General features: G+C 40.3%; 2 protein-coding genes across 3 annotated transcripts; one reads left to right on the top strand and one right to left on the bottom strand.

Annotated features, from left to right (window-relative positions):
• Positions 1 to 3,620: 3,620 nt before the first annotated feature.
• On the top strand, positions 3,621 to 7,140 carry LOC105830921 (nuclear pore complex protein DDB_G0274915). Of its 2 annotated transcripts, XM_012670658.3 has the most exons (7): positions 3,621 to 3,989; positions 4,059 to 4,086; positions 4,201 to 4,372; positions 5,183 to 5,269; positions 5,342 to 5,366; positions 5,442 to 5,869; positions 5,951 to 7,140. In XM_012670658.3, exons 1-7 carry the CDS (start codon positions 3,911 to 3,913, stop codon positions 6,944 to 6,946), a joined length of 1,815 nt encoding a protein of 604 aa, XP_012526112.1. In that variant the 5' UTR covers positions 3,621 to 3,910; the 3' UTR covers positions 6,947 to 7,140. The 2 variants fall into 2 exon arrangements, with proteins under 2 accessions (XP_012526112.1, XP_012526105.1); XM_012670651.3 differs by having other exon boundaries at positions 3,623 to 3,989; positions 5,442 to 7,140.
• Positions 7,141 to 7,285: 145 nt separating this feature from the next.
• On the bottom strand, positions 7,286 to 15,921 carry LOC105829276 (serine-rich adhesin for platelets). Its single transcript, XM_036284318.1, has 8 exons — positions 15,416 to 15,921; positions 15,042 to 15,238; positions 14,757 to 14,948; positions 14,429 to 14,671; positions 14,287 to 14,346; positions 7,890 to 14,212; positions 7,691 to 7,810; positions 7,286 to 7,610 (listed from the first exon to the last, which is right to left on the bottom strand). The coding sequence occupies exons 1-8, from the start codon at positions 15,433 to 15,435 to the stop codon at positions 7,497 to 7,499; spliced, it is 7,269 nt and encodes a 2,422-aa protein (XP_036140211.1). The 5' UTR covers positions 15,436 to 15,921; the 3' UTR covers positions 7,286 to 7,496.
• Positions 15,922 to 16,411: the final 490 nt, after the last annotated feature.

Here is a 16,411-nt window from a genome sequence, read left to right as displayed (position 1 = left end):
AGACTATAACAACATGTTTCAGCCAAGTCACTGCAGTCGTACCCGTTAAAGCATGTTTAATCTCTATATCTGAAAAAACGGTCACCCATCCAAGTGTCAACCATCGCCGACGTTGCTTGACTTCGAAGACCGTACGCATCCTAACGCCACGTGATAATCCATGAACACTTCTTGTCTATGCATACACATTTGTTATGCATACATATCATTACAATATATGTTATTAGAAGGATGAAATTATGTATAGTTAATTTATATTTTTATGAATAAATATAAAGTTTTAGTTTTTTATTCATTTTTACATATGAGTGCAAAATAGCATGTGGAATAACTTATTAAAAAGTTTGTTTTTGCTCTGTTTGTATAAAATCAGAAAAATTTTTTAATGTCATTTTTTATAATTTTTTAGTATTATTAATATATACCACATTGTTTCGATAAGTGTGCTTTCTTTATGTTCTGTTTTAATTTACGTTTCTTAGAGATTTAATTAACGCTTTTGTCACTCTTTTATTACATCCCACACAGCACACTTTATCCTGAGGATATCCCAAATTATCCCAGACAGACGAAGGCGATCCCACGGATATCTCAATGAGTAGCTCCCGGGATATCCTATAAAAATATCTTAAAATATCGTAAAATATCTTATTAATATATTTCGATATCCCCAAAAAATATCTTAAAATATTATAAGATATTGTAAGATATTCATTAATATCTTACGATATCCTATTACATCCAAATGATATCCCATCATATCTTTTTTATCTCTACAATTAATGGAACATAAATCAAGTGTAAAGGGAAAGTTAATTATAATGTAACAAAAGAGTGACAGAAGTGTAAATTAAATCTTTAAGAAATGTAGATTAAAACGTCAGAACATAAAAAAAATACACTTATGGAAACAATGTGACATATTAATAATATGCCACATATACTAAAAAATTATAAAAAATAACATTAAAAAAATTTTTTTATTTTATACAAACAGAGCAAAAACAGATTTTTTAATAAGTTAGTCTACATACTATTTTGCGCGCATATATAAAAATAGTAAAAAAAGTAAAAAAAATTGTAAAACTTCATATTTATTTATAAAAATATAAGTTAACTATACATGTTTTATCTTTCTGACAACATCTATTGTAATGATCTATAACAAATATGAATCCATAAAGAAGTGTTTATGGATCACCAGGAAGCGTTAGAATGCGTACGGTCTTCGAAGTCAAGCGACATCGGCGAGGGTTGACACTTGGATGGGTGACCGTTTTTTCAGGTATAGAGATATTAAACTATTAAACATGCTTTAACAGGTACGACTGTGGCTTGGCTAAAACATGTTATATTATAGTCTTCTTTCTCTTACAAAATTGCCGTAAAATTAGAATTTTTTATTTTTTGTTCAAGTTTTTTTCAATTCTTAGAAACTCTCAAAAATACTTAGAAATATTCAAAAATTTTTTAAATTAATCAAAATTTTTTATTTTTAAAGTTTTTCCGAGAAACGTTAATTTTCAATTATAAAAAATCGAAACATTTATCAGAAATCCTGAAAAAAATTTTTTTAATTCTGACAAATTTTTTCACTAGGGTATATTACGATATCTCAGGAAATCCCTTGGACATTCTCTGGATATCGTTTGAGATATCTATAGGATGTCAAATCGGTGGACATTTGTGCATCCCTTGGATATCCCTCGGATATCGCAGACGGTCCACGGATATCCAACGATATTGCGATATCCAAAATGACATCCTAGGGACATCCCTAGGATAAAGTGTGCTGTGTGGGATTATAATTCACTTTTCCTTTTACACTTGATTTACGCTCTATTAATTAATTGTAGAGATAAAAGATATGATGGGATATTATCTGGATGTAATAGGATATTGTAAGATATTATAGCATATCTTACAATATCTTATAATATTTTAAAATATTTTTTTGGGATATCGAAATATATTAATGGGATATTATATGATATCTTAAGATATTTTACGATATTTTAAGAGATTTTTGTAGGATATACCGGGAGCTACTCATTGAGATATCCGTGGGATCGCCTTCGTCTGTCTGGGATAATTTAGGATATCCTCAGGATAAAGTGTGCTGTGTGGGATATTGGTATATGTAGACAATAACAAGTACTCATACCGATGAGTCAAATTGGCGTAGCAGATAGAGTACAAGGTTCGTCATCCTAAGGTCCCGGGTTCAAAACCTACCAGTGGCAAGTAAGAATAAAATAAAACAATATAATTTAAATTTAATTAATTAATAAAAATTTGTCCTAAATTTAGTATGTACTGTTAATAAAAATAATTTTAAAAAAATGAAATTTTTATTTTATTTTTTTATCTCTAGTTGCACTTTAAAGATATCCGATTTAAGAAATCTTTTAGATATCTGCTTGATTTCTGCTGCCAATCTGCTGTCAGGTTATGTCAGCAGACCCTGCTCGGTTTCTGCTACCAATTTACTGGCATGCCATGCCAGCAGGCTTTGTCGACAAATCCTGAGCTTAATGCGGACACAGAATGCTATGGATCTGCAATGGGTATCTGATTGAATTTGCTGCCAATCTGCTCGCAATCTGCTAGCATTTTGCTATTAGGGAAGTTCATACCATAAATATTTGTACATTTTTTTCCTCTCTTTGTATTGTTATTCTCATCTCGCTCATTCCTATTATTGTCTCGTTCGCTCTCCAGGCTCTCTTGTTGTCGTCTCGCTCGCTCTCATTACCTTCTCACTCACTCTCATATAGCCGTCGCTTCGTGTACATAGCACGGAACGCAACCAGAAGCTCGATTCTTGAATTCATTCGCAAGAAAACGTATGCGCAAATACCCGCTCTAACAGAAAAGTTGCAAGTTTATTGGTTGAAAGCAGAGAGGAACCTGAGAGCGGCCACCGTGGCTTTTTTCGTGCGACCAATATTTGACTAGCATCAGCGCCAAACGTGGATGTAAAGCCCGTTCTACATTAATTGCAGTCGCCAGTTGTAATTTGCAACACCCAATAAATGTCAAGCTTTAACTAGAAACTAAGCGCCTATTGGATGTCGCAAGTCGCAACTAGCTGCTTGCGATTAATGTAAAACAGACTTTACATCCACGTTTGGCGCTGATGCTAGTCAAATATCGGTCGCACGAAAAAGGCCGCGGTGGCCGCTCTCAGGTTTCTCTCTGGGCCCCTATTCTTGAATTCATTCGCAAGAGAAACGTATTCGCAAATTCTGTTCTTACAGAAAAGTTAAAAATTTATTGGCTATCGTATGGCTTTCAACCAATAAACTTGCAACTTTTCTGTTAGAGCGGGTATTTGCGCATACGTTTTCTTGCGAATGAATTCAAGAATAGGGGCCCTGGTTGAAAGCCATACGATAGCCAATAAATTTTCAACTTTTCTGTAAGAACAGAATTTGCGAATACGTTTCTCTTGCAAATGAATTCAAGAATAGGGGCCCAGAATTGTGCACATATGAGTTACCCGTTCGCTCAAATGTGGACATTGGCTACGTAATTCATGTCCATTTTATTTAAAGGGCCCAGGCCCAGATGGCGTATCGCATTCGCGGATCACCTAAAAGGCGGCCGTGTCGTCTCTCAGTCTTCTCGTGCTTCTCGGTCTTCTTTTGTTAGTATTGAACGCAGTCCAACGCAGCTATGTGAGTCTATGTACACGTGAGAAAAAAAGGCCAGAGAAAAACATGATGTAAACTACAAAACTACCACATCTCAAAAATTATGCATAAGAGAACTTCTCAAAGCGAAGCTAAAGTTTATAAAAAGGGGAGCAGGAAAGTAGAAGAGCATTTTAAGACCCGTCAGAACGACATTCATGAAGAAAGGTGAAAGGAAATAACCTCGTTATTTCTGTGACTCTACGGTGTTTACGATGGTTATCTGTAAATATTATCGACAAGGCAATTGCCGCTACGGGCAATACTGCCAATTCGAGCATATAAATCATTTCGGTAAGAAATGCGTACATTTTTACTATTCAAGTGGTATCTATTAACATTGTTGTTTATTTTTCCAACTAGGCAATACTAAGACCGAGGATGATATTGTGTAAGTGTTGTATAAAATTTGTACGTGTATATATATACGAATTATGTTAATGTATAGAAATATCCATATACTTTAGCTAAATGATCTTTATTTGTTTTTATCTGCACATTTCAGTATCTTAGTGGCCAAGGAGGTTCTTCTGGCCGAGAGAGGTGGACAATGGTTGCTGTCATGTTTTGCACCACTCAAAGAACGTCCCTGTATTCCAGGAATGGAAGACTTGTCCCCAGAGGAAGTCCGGTGGGAGATATATGAGGCACAAAAAAATGGCATGGTTGAACAGGCAGTTAGTAAAATTATACTCTTGAATTATTTGGGTGATTAAGGGAATCCTAATGTGCCCGTCAAACTTAATCGGGGTTGATAATGTAGAGTCATTTGTGCATACCATTAACAAGATTTCGTATGTATTTCTTTTACAAATTCGGAAATTCTTTTCCAGAATTAAAGTATATGTATTAATATTATTATATAAACTGGATTTTATACCAAGAATAAACAAATGGTCTGTTCTTTCTAGCTGCACTGTTGCACCGGTGCAATAAGTTAAAGTAAGACAAGTATATTTTTTCTCATTCTAACTTATTGCACCAGTGCAACAGTGCAGCTAGAAAGAACAGACCAAAAGTTTTTTAGACTGCTCTTTTTCTAACCTACATCTGAATTTGTAGTTATAAAAAGTTTATGAAACTAATCTTTTTTTCTAGACGTTTAATCATAATTTGAATTGCACAATATTGTTTGTATGTTATCCCTAGAGAAATACAGTTTTATTTTGTATACTAAAGAAATATTGTCATCAAGTAACAACTCTACGTACCAAAAATAATTTTCTTTTTCATTTTTGATATTAAATCGACTGTATTCCTCTAGATTTTGATGTGTATTTTAATTTTGTAAAAGAGTTTTGCGATTCTGTAAAGCCAATTAAAAGATTAGTTTAATGAAAAAATATCAGTAAAACAGACGACTTTAGGATCCCCTTAAGGGATTTTTCCAAGAGAAAAATTTTTAGCATTTCTATCCAGTTAAATCATAGAAGTATATTTATAGATGAAATATATTAGATTAGACTATCTTTGCATATTGTTTTCAGAAACTACACTTTCAACAATTGTGCCAAGACATGAAGGCGAGGAGGGAGGTGCTGAAAAATCCCACACGAGAGATAATCACATTGTTGGTATGTCAAATCGCTTTTACATATTAATGAAATTTTTTAAATATAAATAACGACTGATTATGTGTGTTTCAGAAAAAACTTTTGGGAAGTCAAAAAGGTGAGTTGTGTGTGTATATGTGTGAATGTAAACATAAATAATAATACAATCGGGAATTTACTTTGTCCTTTACAGCTTCTCAGTTGAGCCTACTCAATATGCCGACTAACGTATTCGGAACCATTCCAAAATTTACCATGCCAAATAATAATCCATTTGGTGGAGGAGGAGGAGGATTCTTTTCTTCGAATAATGCGTCAATATTTGGAAAATCCAATAACACAACATCCGTATTTGGCGGCACGACAACCTTCGGAAATAATCTAGGCGGATTTAGTGGCGCCGCAACGAGCGGTGCCGGTTCCATTTTTGGAACAACCAGCACGTCGACATCGTTCAGTGGAACGCAGAACAGCGCACCAACATTCGGAACGCCTCAAAGCAATGCTATCTTTGGAGGATCGTCACAGAGTGTGTTCGGTCAAAATAACGTGTTTGCCACGAGCCAGCTTAGCAGCAACGCGTCCACCACTTCGTTATTCAACAGTCCGATAACCTCGCAGGTGAGCAGTTCGTTATTCGGAGGCGGAGCGACGACTACCGTCTCCAATTTGTTCGGCAACTCGTCTACATCCGGATTACAGACAAATTCAGTCTTCGGCGGCGGTGGTGTCCCGACTACGTCGTCGTCTGGCTCCTTCAACAACGGGATATTCACTCAACCGAAAACCCAGATGCCTGCGTTCGGCGGAGCACCAGTTTTCGCAGGAGTACCTTCCAACTATAACAACAATTCCGCGGGCAACTCGATATTCGGCGGTGGACAAACGTTCGGCGCTGCCACGAGCGGATCTATCTTCGGCGGATCTAGTGCGGCTACCGCGACGCCGACATTTAGCGCGGTCGCCGCCACCACGGCGCCGGCTTTCGGTACGTCTGTCGTTGCCACCACTACCCCAAGTTTCGGCTCCGTTGCTACCACTCCAGCGCCAACCTTCGATTTAACTCAACAGCCCAGCAATAATACCACCTTCGGGACGACTGTATCGACTCCGAATGTTTTCGCTACGCAAAACATCAACACGATTTCAGTAGGCAACACGCCGTTTAGTCCGTTCGTTACCAATAGCTCGCAGCAGTTTGATTCTACAAGTAATACGAACTCGACGCGATTTGCTGGCACGGAATTCGGCGCGGTCATTGCTAGTACGAATAACACATTTAGTACCTCAGAAACTTCCAATTCGATATTCGCAAACGCAGGAACTACCTTCGCAATCACCAATGCGACCATTCCAAACTCGTCGCCATTCTCTGCATCAACATTCGGCAATACTAACGCTTCTTCTTCTCCATTTGGTTCAGCCACTAGCACAACTGTTACAACGACGACAATTAATACAAATCCATTTGTACCTCGGACGCAACAGGGTAGTTCACCATTCGGAAACGCCGTGCAAAATCAACATAACGCTTCTCCTTTTGAAAAATCGCCTTTTAATGCAACCAACACCGTTGTCGACGATAGCGTTTACAGCATGGATGGGGATCTAACGGACGACGAGAAGAATATGTTCCTGGCTGAGAAATTTATTATCGGCAAAATACCACTCAAACCTCCTACCAAAGATATAAGATAACTCAATAATTTCGTCTGTGTACTTATAATGATATGTATTTGCATGCTGTGATAATGACGGTTCTGTTAAGTATCTAAATACCTACATTTTTATACAATTACTGTGTTCTTAATCAGATTTTTAATATAGATAACTACAAATTAAAAAAAAATATTGGATTTATTTTTTTTTAAATATAGATAATTATGCAACTATATAGATACACTTATTAATTTCGATATTACTAAACCTTATTAATTTGACAATCAAAGAGACAATGTCGGAACTGTAAATAAACGACATGTGGATATAAAATTAAATCGCTTGATACATAAAGAGGATTTTGATTTAAAAACTCAATTTGATGTACAATTTTTCATTTAATCTGATGAAATAAAGTCATTCAGTCGTAACTTAACAAATTATTGTTTTTCAAGTTGACATTTAAATAACATGCCAACATAAATTATCATATATACATTGTTTTGCATCAACGTCTTTTTAATTTAATGAATGATAAATAGTATTTACATATATACAAATGACGGATCGTATCACAAACTATGAAACATCATAGATTTTTATAATGGATTACTCCGTGAGGGAAGGATGGGGTGGCAGGAGAAGGAACGTGAGGTACGGATAGCGGTGGAACAGTATTAATGAATTGCGTACCTTCCGAAACCTGCAAACAACATATATACATGCTATTCCTAGGTTTATACAAGTGGATTTAGTACTGTATAGACACGTTTACAGACACACCTGCGGCAAGTGACACAGAGAGTTCGACGGATAATTACTTCGTTGCGCATAGGTCGCAGACTGATTGGATGCCTGCGATAGGCCGGGTGGTATACCATTTGAGGATTTATATCCGGTGACCTGAAGGAGAGACAAAGTTTCCATTGATTAATGCAAAAATCGAACGATTCTATATATCTGCAATTTAATTAAGCAATACCTTGTCATTCATTTCAGGAAATATCGTGCTTAAATTAAAATTGGTGAGACTGGTGCCTGAAGGATGATGTGGCATAGCCATCGGATTGCTCGAGACGATTCCTCCGCGAACCATATTGGAGTTCATGGAGAAACTGGTCGCTCCTACGGTTGCGACGCCCTGTGCGCTCGCCATGGCTGAAGGCGGAGGCGGTGGAAGACCGTTGACAGTCTTGGCGTAGACATTCGTTTGCGGATGATTCTGGTAGAGAGGATTTGCATGCGGTGGCGGCGGTGGGGGTGGTGGTGGGGGTGGGGGTGGAGGTGGCGGCGGCGCCAGGAACGACGTCGAATGGTGATAGTCCTCCAGTGGAGAGTTGATTCCAGACAGCGGAAACTCCAAGTTCTGCATGGGACCGCTCTCGAGAGTCTTTCGCTTGCCCTTCTTCGTGGCAGTGGAGTACGAACGTTTGTCACAATTGGGATGCTTTCCGTAATGCTGATGATTCTTCCCGTTTCCATTGGCATTTCCAGCCGTGGTGGAACTCGTGTTCGCACTGGATGTATTTGCGGTGCTAGTGCTCGACGAGCTGCTCGTTCCAGCCACATTCGGTAACAAGAAGCTATTGGCCTCCTGCACGTAATCGACGGCATTCTCGTGCAACGGCATAGCCATGTAGCTGTTAGATGTGTTGGAAATGCTGGTGATAAAGTGGTTGCTGGTAGGATAGATAGTGTTGGCGGAATTGGACGAGTACGCGTACGTATTGAAATTCTGATTGACCACCGATTGACTATAACCGGCCACGGTACCGTCATCCGGTGGTGGTGCGCTGGAAAAGTAATTGATAGGCATTACCGCAGCATCCGCGGACAAACCGCTCTGGAATTTATTTTGCGGATAGTTCGTGAATTTAATCGATGCGTGCTTGTCTTGATGGCCGCCAGTATCGTGAATGCTAGTACCAATCAACGCCTCTGCGGTGTAGTTGCTCTTGCAGTTTCTGCTTCTCCAGTGGATGTTATTCTGTTGATATTTTTGTTGCTGTTGTTGTTGCTGCTGCTGTGACGGTTGGTATCCCTGTTCCGTGAATACATGCCCGGATGATTTTTGTTCTTCGTGTCGTTGATGCAGATTGTTATCATTGGTCGTCGCAGATTTACGAATATCAATTTGCCGCTTGTTGGTTCTAGGACTCGCATTACTCTTCCTCTGATGTTTTCTAGCCTGCTGCTGTTGCTGTTGCTGTTGCTGTTGTTGCTGCTGCTGCTGGTGCTGCTGCTGATGTTGCTGTTGCGAATGCTGATGCTGATGCGGATGGTGATGCTGCTGGTGTTGATGCTGCTGATGTGTCTGCTGCTGATGACTCTTTTCTGCTTTCTCATGCTCTACTAGCTGACTCACAGATAGGAAGGTGGAAGCGGGATGTTGTGTATTCGGAGTGTTCAATATCGCATGCAGATCTCGTCCCGATACGTTATTCGCTTCTTTTTCCTTTATGGACACATCTTTACTCTGCTCCGTAGAGATTCTTGAAGTTGGAGTACCAAATAGGAAGTTCTGTTTCTCCAAATTGGCGCTAAGATCGAGATCGCTTACCAAACTCTGTAAACTCGACGGTACAATGTGTTGATCGATACATTTAACTGATGACTGGCCGATTGCATGCTCGACGCTATTGTGCACATTGCTTTTCGTCGGCGACCACGGAAACGGTTGCTCCTCGGAATAGAATGTCTCCGTAGACCTTTTTGGATCGCTTTGTAAAACCGGCAGATTCGGGTAAGTGTGAGCAGCAGATACATCATAATTATTGTAGAATTGATTCGGAGTGCTCTGATTGTACGTGGGTGTTTGCGTAAACAAATTATTTTGGCAGAACTCTAGCTCCTTTACTATCGGTGGTAGAGAAAGTTCGGTATGCTTGATCTCCGGTGTCATCATCCAATTAACCGGCGCCTTGATCGCGTGTTGTTGATGCTGATTATTTTTAGACTTGTTGCTATTGTTATTGCTATTGTGCGATTGCTGTTGCTGACTGTGCTTCACATCACTGCTGTAATTACTGCTATCGTGTAAAGAAATCTGACTTTGAGGGAGAACCTGGTACTTGTGCTGATTTGGCTGTTGCGTCGTCTTTTCCGCGTACTTAAAGTTTACGCCAGTGTAAGCTTCGATCGAGTACTTCATCTGCACGTTACTCTCCGCCAGGTCGAAGTTAATCTGCGGTTCGTATGTGTATACCGTCTTGTCCTGTTTGGATGACAGGTTTTGATGATTTTTTTGATTGTGTTGTTGCTGTTGTTGATCTATGGCGGCATCGTATTCGTTCTGCATGTAATCCGAATCCAAGCCATACTTATTCTTGCTTTTACTACTGTTATCGGGGAATTTGTAATCGTTACTGGTCTGTTGCTGGCCTTGCATTCGGTTCTGCTTTGATGGATCATTTCTGGTTTTGGTTGAATTAACGAAGGATTGCTTCTGCGACTCAATCTTCCCTTGTCGCAACTTGTCAATCCCAGTCGGCATAGTGGAGCTACTCGGATAATTGTCACTGATTAGTACTTGATTGGTGAAATTCGAGTTATCCTTGTGCAATGGTATGTAGCTGTAATTTTCGCAGATGGTCTTTGCCTCGGTATTATCATTCGGATGTGATTGTCCCTGATCGTAGTGCACAAGATTGTTATTGCCACTGCTACTGCCATGGCCACCACCGCCGCTACCGCTACCGCCGTTAACGGGTGAGAACGTCGTCCACGAGAGGATACTAAAATTAGAGGAGTTATGAGCTACAGTAGTCGTAGACTTAGCATAATTCTCTGTCATCGTGCTCTGCTCGTAGTTAGATGTAGCGATGTACGATGATGTTTGTTGCGAATATCGTGCAGCATCGGCATTCTGTTGCACTATTGCTGGCTTGTTGTTGTTGTTGGTCATGGCAACAGTCGAGATGACGGCATTCTTCTTATCGTTCTTACTGGGATACGAGACATAATTGTTATGCGTGTCATCGGTATTCGCGTTCAGGATGTTTGTCCGCTCGCTCGGATTACTCATGGCATCCTTGACATTGTACTGGTACGACTGAACGAATAGATCTACATCCAACTTCTTTGCGGAAACATAAGATGAATCGCGTAAGTGATTATGTTGCTGCTCTTGAGTCTTAGAACCGAGCACGTCATTAAGTTTCGTCTCTTGATTCATCTGATTCGGATTGTTTAATGTATCCGTTTTATTCAGCTTGGGATAGTTTCGTTGGAAAGTGTTCTCCGAGGAGCTTTGATTTGCTGTTTTCGTGACGTATTCCTGACTTCGTGATGTCGTGCTCGCGGCTTCGTTATCACTAGTTGTATACGATATGGAATCCTTTTGCGGCATCGCTTTTGCTTGATTTCCGATGTAATTGTTATGAGAGCTGGCGATAACGTGCTCTTGTTTTTTCTGAACGGCGAACGTCTGCTGGGAACCGTTCAAATCTAGAAGAACATGACTGTCCTTGTTTTGGCTGTACATATGTTGCATATCTTGAGAGGGCAAAATCGGAAGTGAGGATTCCTTGGTTGATACAGAGTAGCTTTGCATGCTCGGGGACGTCACTGGAAGACCTCGATCCATTTGATTGGCATAATCGACACGGTGATCAGGAACAATACCCGTAGAATCGATAAGCGAATCTTTGTGCGGCGGATAGATCGCATGCGACGAATCTTTGTTCTTCGTTTGAGCCGAATAGTCCGTTTGAAGGGATCGCAAGGTCGCAGATGAGGAATTCGTAGTCACTGTCGCGTTTTCGAGACGAGTGCTCAACAGATTCTGAGAGCCATCGATGTTGTCGACGCGCGGACCGACTACAGGATTCGATTCCTGTGTAGTCACGACGGCATTTTTTAACATAGACGAGTTGGACGTATGCGTGTGTTGCAGTGAGACAAGACCGTTGCCTGCTATCGTTGAGTAACTGGGTAAGAAATCTTGCGATCCGGAGTATGCCACTTCGGAATTGCGACGGCTGGTCGCCACTTGGGACGACGTACAGTTTGCGATATCATTTTTGTCGGTGGACACAGTGATAGTTACCGACGCTTGAGACGTGTTAACACCATTCAATGTGTTCGTCGTTCTCAATTGACCCGAACGACTCTGATTCGTCGTTAGATTTGAGGGACTGCTTATGATGCCCGACGAGTCTACGGCGGAAAAATTGACCGAGGCATGAGAGGGAAACACGCTGGTGGTCACGATCGATTTCTCCAAGCTCGGTGTTAGGACGGCCTGAACTATTTTGTACGGTTCCCGCAGCGTTTCCTCGTTCACTACCTTTGGCAACGACTTCGTTGTCGAGCACTCTACAGGAACGATTATATCGGTGTTATTCGCGTTTACATTCGTAGACGCAATTTGCTTTTCTTCACAGGATGTTTTCAAACGCTTCTCCGCGATTGCGTGCGATGGCGAGGTCTTGATTTTGAAACTGTTCGGCTCTATGGTGCCGATCTGCAACAGCATCGGCGGAGTCTGACTGTGATACTTGAAGTCATCCTTCATCTCCTCGTCTAGAACCTCGGTTTTGCCGTTCAAGGACGACACCAGGGGGAAAGCCATCAGGAACGCTGCCGTGGGTGATATCGATTCTGGATTATGCGAACTTGAGGGAACGTTCAGGGAAGCGAATATGTCATTGGACAAATCCGAGTGTAGCCCCTCGGTTCTATTACCGATTGGCACGAAAGTGTTCTCACTAGTGTACGGTAACTTAGACATTTCGTCCTTCGAAGTCTTCGAAGTTAATTTAGTCTCGTCATTGACCACGTTAGTTATTAGTGGCGATGACGATGACGACAACGTCGATGACGATGACGATGACGATGAGGACGATACCGAAACCGACGTCGCAACATCAACAATGTTCGCGTCGGACTTCATCGTTGTCGTAGTATTCGTATCCAAATTCAGAATAATTTTGTTGCTTTCCACGTCGTTGACCCGTTGTTGCTCTTTGGCCGTCGCCACGCGTAAAAGACTGTCGAAACGCGTGCCCAGATTACACGTTTTCTTTGGTCCATCCGAACCGACAGCCTTCTCTGCCACTTCAACATCCGTTAAAGTCGACTTCGCGTCCAAGTGCTCTATGTTTCCGCCACTCTTTTCCGCTATACTATCTATTGATATATTGAATTCATTGGATGATCGATCAGATGCATCTGTTTCGTGCGACTCGCTGGAAAATTTGTCCGGGGCGACAGTTATCTGCGATGCGATAGCGTCCTCCTCAGTCGTTTTCTTGTTCATATCAAAGCAATTCGTGTCCGCGATGTCCATCAAATTGCTCACCGTGGACGTTTCTTCGCGAGATTCAGTATCGTTTGTTGCTTGAGTAACAGTGTTATTTGATTTCGTGACGACAGATTCCTTTTCGTTGCTGACAGTTGCATTCTCATCTCCGATGTTTTCCCCTATTTTTTCTATAACGTGCTTCAAACTCACGATAGACTTACAAGTGGCGGTGAAATCTGTCGTCTTCGTGGGAATCGGTTGGGCGGATTTCGCTTCGCCGTTTGCGTCTTTCCGTTTCTTGTCCTCTGGTCTGTCCGCGGAATCAGATTCCGCGACTAAGCCACGTTTAAGCGTGCTTTTTCGCGAAGCAGTTGAGTCTTCTTCAGTCTTAGTAGGATCCTCCTTCGACGATTTCTCAATATTTAACTCTTCAGTTACTTCTGGCGCACTATGAATACTTTTGTGATTCTTGGAATAATTCTTGCTACTCTTCGCTTTCACTTCTGATTCCTTCTTGCCCGTGCTATCCTTAGGCTTCTCCACTTTCTCTTTGTGTATCGCTGGAATAGGCACTTTGTAGGTCATAGTCGTCTTAGTGATTTCTTTGCCTTTCGGTAAGATACCTTTGTGTCCGCCAATCTTCGTGGCATTAATTACATTCTTTACATTAGAGGCCCAATTGTGAGAATCGACAACCATATTCGTATGAATACTCGGTACGGTATTCAGAGTAACCTTTTGCACGGTGTTAATTAGAGCGTGATTGCATATGGAAACGACGGAATTTTGAACGCGATTTGCCAATGGCTGCATCACGATCATTTGATTTTGTTGCGTGTTACCGAGAATTATCGGATTCGTCGGCGCTTGCTGCGTATTCACAATAATGTTTGACGTCATCGGAGCTACGAGGGGCATCAGTTTGCCACCAGATAAAATGAGGGTATTAGGAGTTAAATTAGTGACGGTGTTGGCTGCCACAGAGGGCAGTGTCGAGTTCTTCTTATTCTTGCGTTTGAGTTTCTTCTTCAATGACTTTTGAGACTCGACTTTCTTATCCACTAAAAACAGAGATTCACGTTAACACTGATGATACATCGTCTATTATTAAAACTAGGACGATTGTTTCACTTACAAGTTTTCTTTTTCGTATCAGTTGTTGTAATCTGTGTCGCAGTCGTTTCATTGATAGAATCTAGATTAAAATATGGAAATTATAAATGCTTATGAAACTTCAAACATCACAATTGAATAACAATAATTCTATTTATTTATACCATTTTGACAACGTTCCGTTTCCTTCGAGCCAGTACCAGCTGGACTACTTGTACTATCGGAATTATAGTTTTTATTATTGACACAGTTCACTCGATTCTCCTGGTTCTCTATCGAATTATGGACATTCTTCATAATGGCAGTTTCCTCGGATAACTTTTTTGAAGCAGACGGTGTTGTAGATTTTTTCTTGGAAGGCACTTTATTCTCTGTGAATTTCTCCTTTTTCTTCTCTAAAGTTTTTTCTACAAATAACCAGAAAATTAGGAATCCTTCAAATTATGATTTTTAATTTTAAATCTGCATATACTTATATACTAGCACACTTACTTTCTTCAATCTTATCAAAATACTTGTCCACATCGTCCATATTAATTTTATTCGACCATTTCAAAGGAGATATCTTTTCGAGGGCTGGCTCAGCTGGTACAGAAATTCCTGCCTCCTTGAGAAGAGTTGACAGTAATTGAGTACGAGACATCAGTTGCATCACAAGCTTCTTTAAACGAGCCAATTCTTCCTCTGAAAAAAAAAATGATATATCTACTTCCACCAAATTAAAAAAAATGTTTCTTCCACCCAAAACACTGTCTCAAGCATTGAAACTACACCTACTGTGTGCTTCAGAAGCATGAGTGGAGAATAACTCCTCAGTACGACTATGGAGGTCCTTTATGTACTTTGAGGCGTGGATCAGGATATCGACCTTGTTGCGCTTGCGACCTTCCTGATGCGGTGGCAGAAGGTCCGCCAATGTCTTGAAGTACGCGTTCATACGGTTTCTTCGATCTCGCTCCCATGTTTTCGCTTTGCTGCAACGAGATTTTTTAGTGCAGAAATGTTAGGACGAGTGATCCGAAGCGCGTTTTATCGCAGGTAATTGCACTTTTATAAACGAGAGGCGAAATCTCAGGGAGGGAAAACTCGAATCAGGCAATGTCCGTGCGACGAGAGGTTAGAAAGAAAATCGATAAATCCCGAAAACTCACGTGTTCTCCTTTCGTGGCATAATTTATCCGCTTAACATCATTTTGCAGAGATAGCGTGCCGCGAGAAGCGCCGGTGCGTCACTTGCCACCGACATTACGCGATTGCGAAAACCACTCTCGTAATTCTGACATATCCGCACGGCTGGCGTACCTTGGCGAAACACAAAACACAGTGCCCAACAGTGTCAGTCAGAATTGCCAGATACAGCTGTAGCTCGGAGCAGCGGGGGTAAAACGAGCAAATTATCGCGCGAGAAGAATTTGCTTTATCGATCGGGACTCGCAACAAAGTGTCAACAACAGAAATTGAATCTAGATGACGCGTTATATGTACTCGATCACCCACACATCGACACGCGATAGTTGATTGCCGCAACATTTTCGAAATATGTAGAACCGGTTTTACCAATTCCGATTATCTACATAAATTATTAGTAATTTGCAAAACTTAAAATGGATCATCCTTAACTTATAGTTTTATTTTTAATTATTTTAGTTAAAAATTAATTCTTAATTTGAATAAGTATAATATTATAAATTATAATTTATATAAATTTTCAGAAAATGGATAAGAATATACAAAATGATGCGATCAATTTAAAATTCTGCACTTAGTCATTTTTTAATTTAATCAGCCAATCTATAAATTAAACTATTGTCGATAATGAGACCAGCCCATTGCAAAAATATCTTTGTCATATCTCTGCAACATTATTTTTTACAAGGTTCTATACTGTGTAGAAAAAAAGGAACCTTATCTCTTTCCATTTCCCCTTTCTTCTCTCTGTTTCTTTTCTACTTCTCCGATGACGGCACCATGCAGTACCGTGACGTCAGCGCGAGGTCGTGCCTTAATTTACCACAGCTGCACTTTCTACACTTTTCTTTTTATATCATTTTTCTCGCTCGAATTGTCTTATAGTTTAAAATGCGAAAAATAACGCTTTACAATAAAACCGAAAACTATAATTGTTTCCTTTTTGATTTTTTAAAGCG

The sequence above is a fragment of the Monomorium pharaonis genome, chromosome 3 (assembly GCF_013373865.1).
Source record: "Monomorium pharaonis isolate MP-MQ-018 chromosome 3, ASM1337386v2, whole genome shotgun sequence".
NCBI classification, from domain to species: domain Eukaryota; kingdom Metazoa; phylum Arthropoda; class Insecta; order Hymenoptera; family Formicidae; genus Monomorium; species Monomorium pharaonis.
This window is presented reverse-complemented; position numbering and strand designations above follow the sequence as displayed.

Bases quoted from the DNA above. Each gene is read 5' to 3' on its own strand.
- LOC105830921 (XM_012670651.3), top strand. From the start codon at position 3,911: ATGGTTATCTGTAAATATTATCGACAAGGCAATTGCCGCTACGGGCAA. The intron at 4,373-5,182 runs GTTAGTAAAATT...TATTGTTTTCAG, and splicing joins ATGGCATGGTTGAACAGGCA to AAACTACACTTTCAACAATT. The intron at 5,367-5,441 runs GTGAGTTGTGTG...TGTCCTTTACAG, and splicing joins ACTTTTGGGAAGTCAAAAAG to CTTCTCAGTTGAGCCTACTC.
- LOC105829276 (XM_036284318.1), bottom strand. From the start codon at position 15,435: ATGCCACGAAAGGAGAACAC. The intron at 14,213-14,286 runs GTAAGTGAAACA...CTCTGTTTTTAG, and splicing joins TGATACGAAAAAGAAAACTT to TGGATAAGAAAGTCGAGTCT. The intron at 7,811-7,889 runs GTATTGCTTAAT...TCTCTCCTTCAG, and splicing joins TTCCTGAAATGAATGACAAG to GTCACCGGATATAAATCCTC.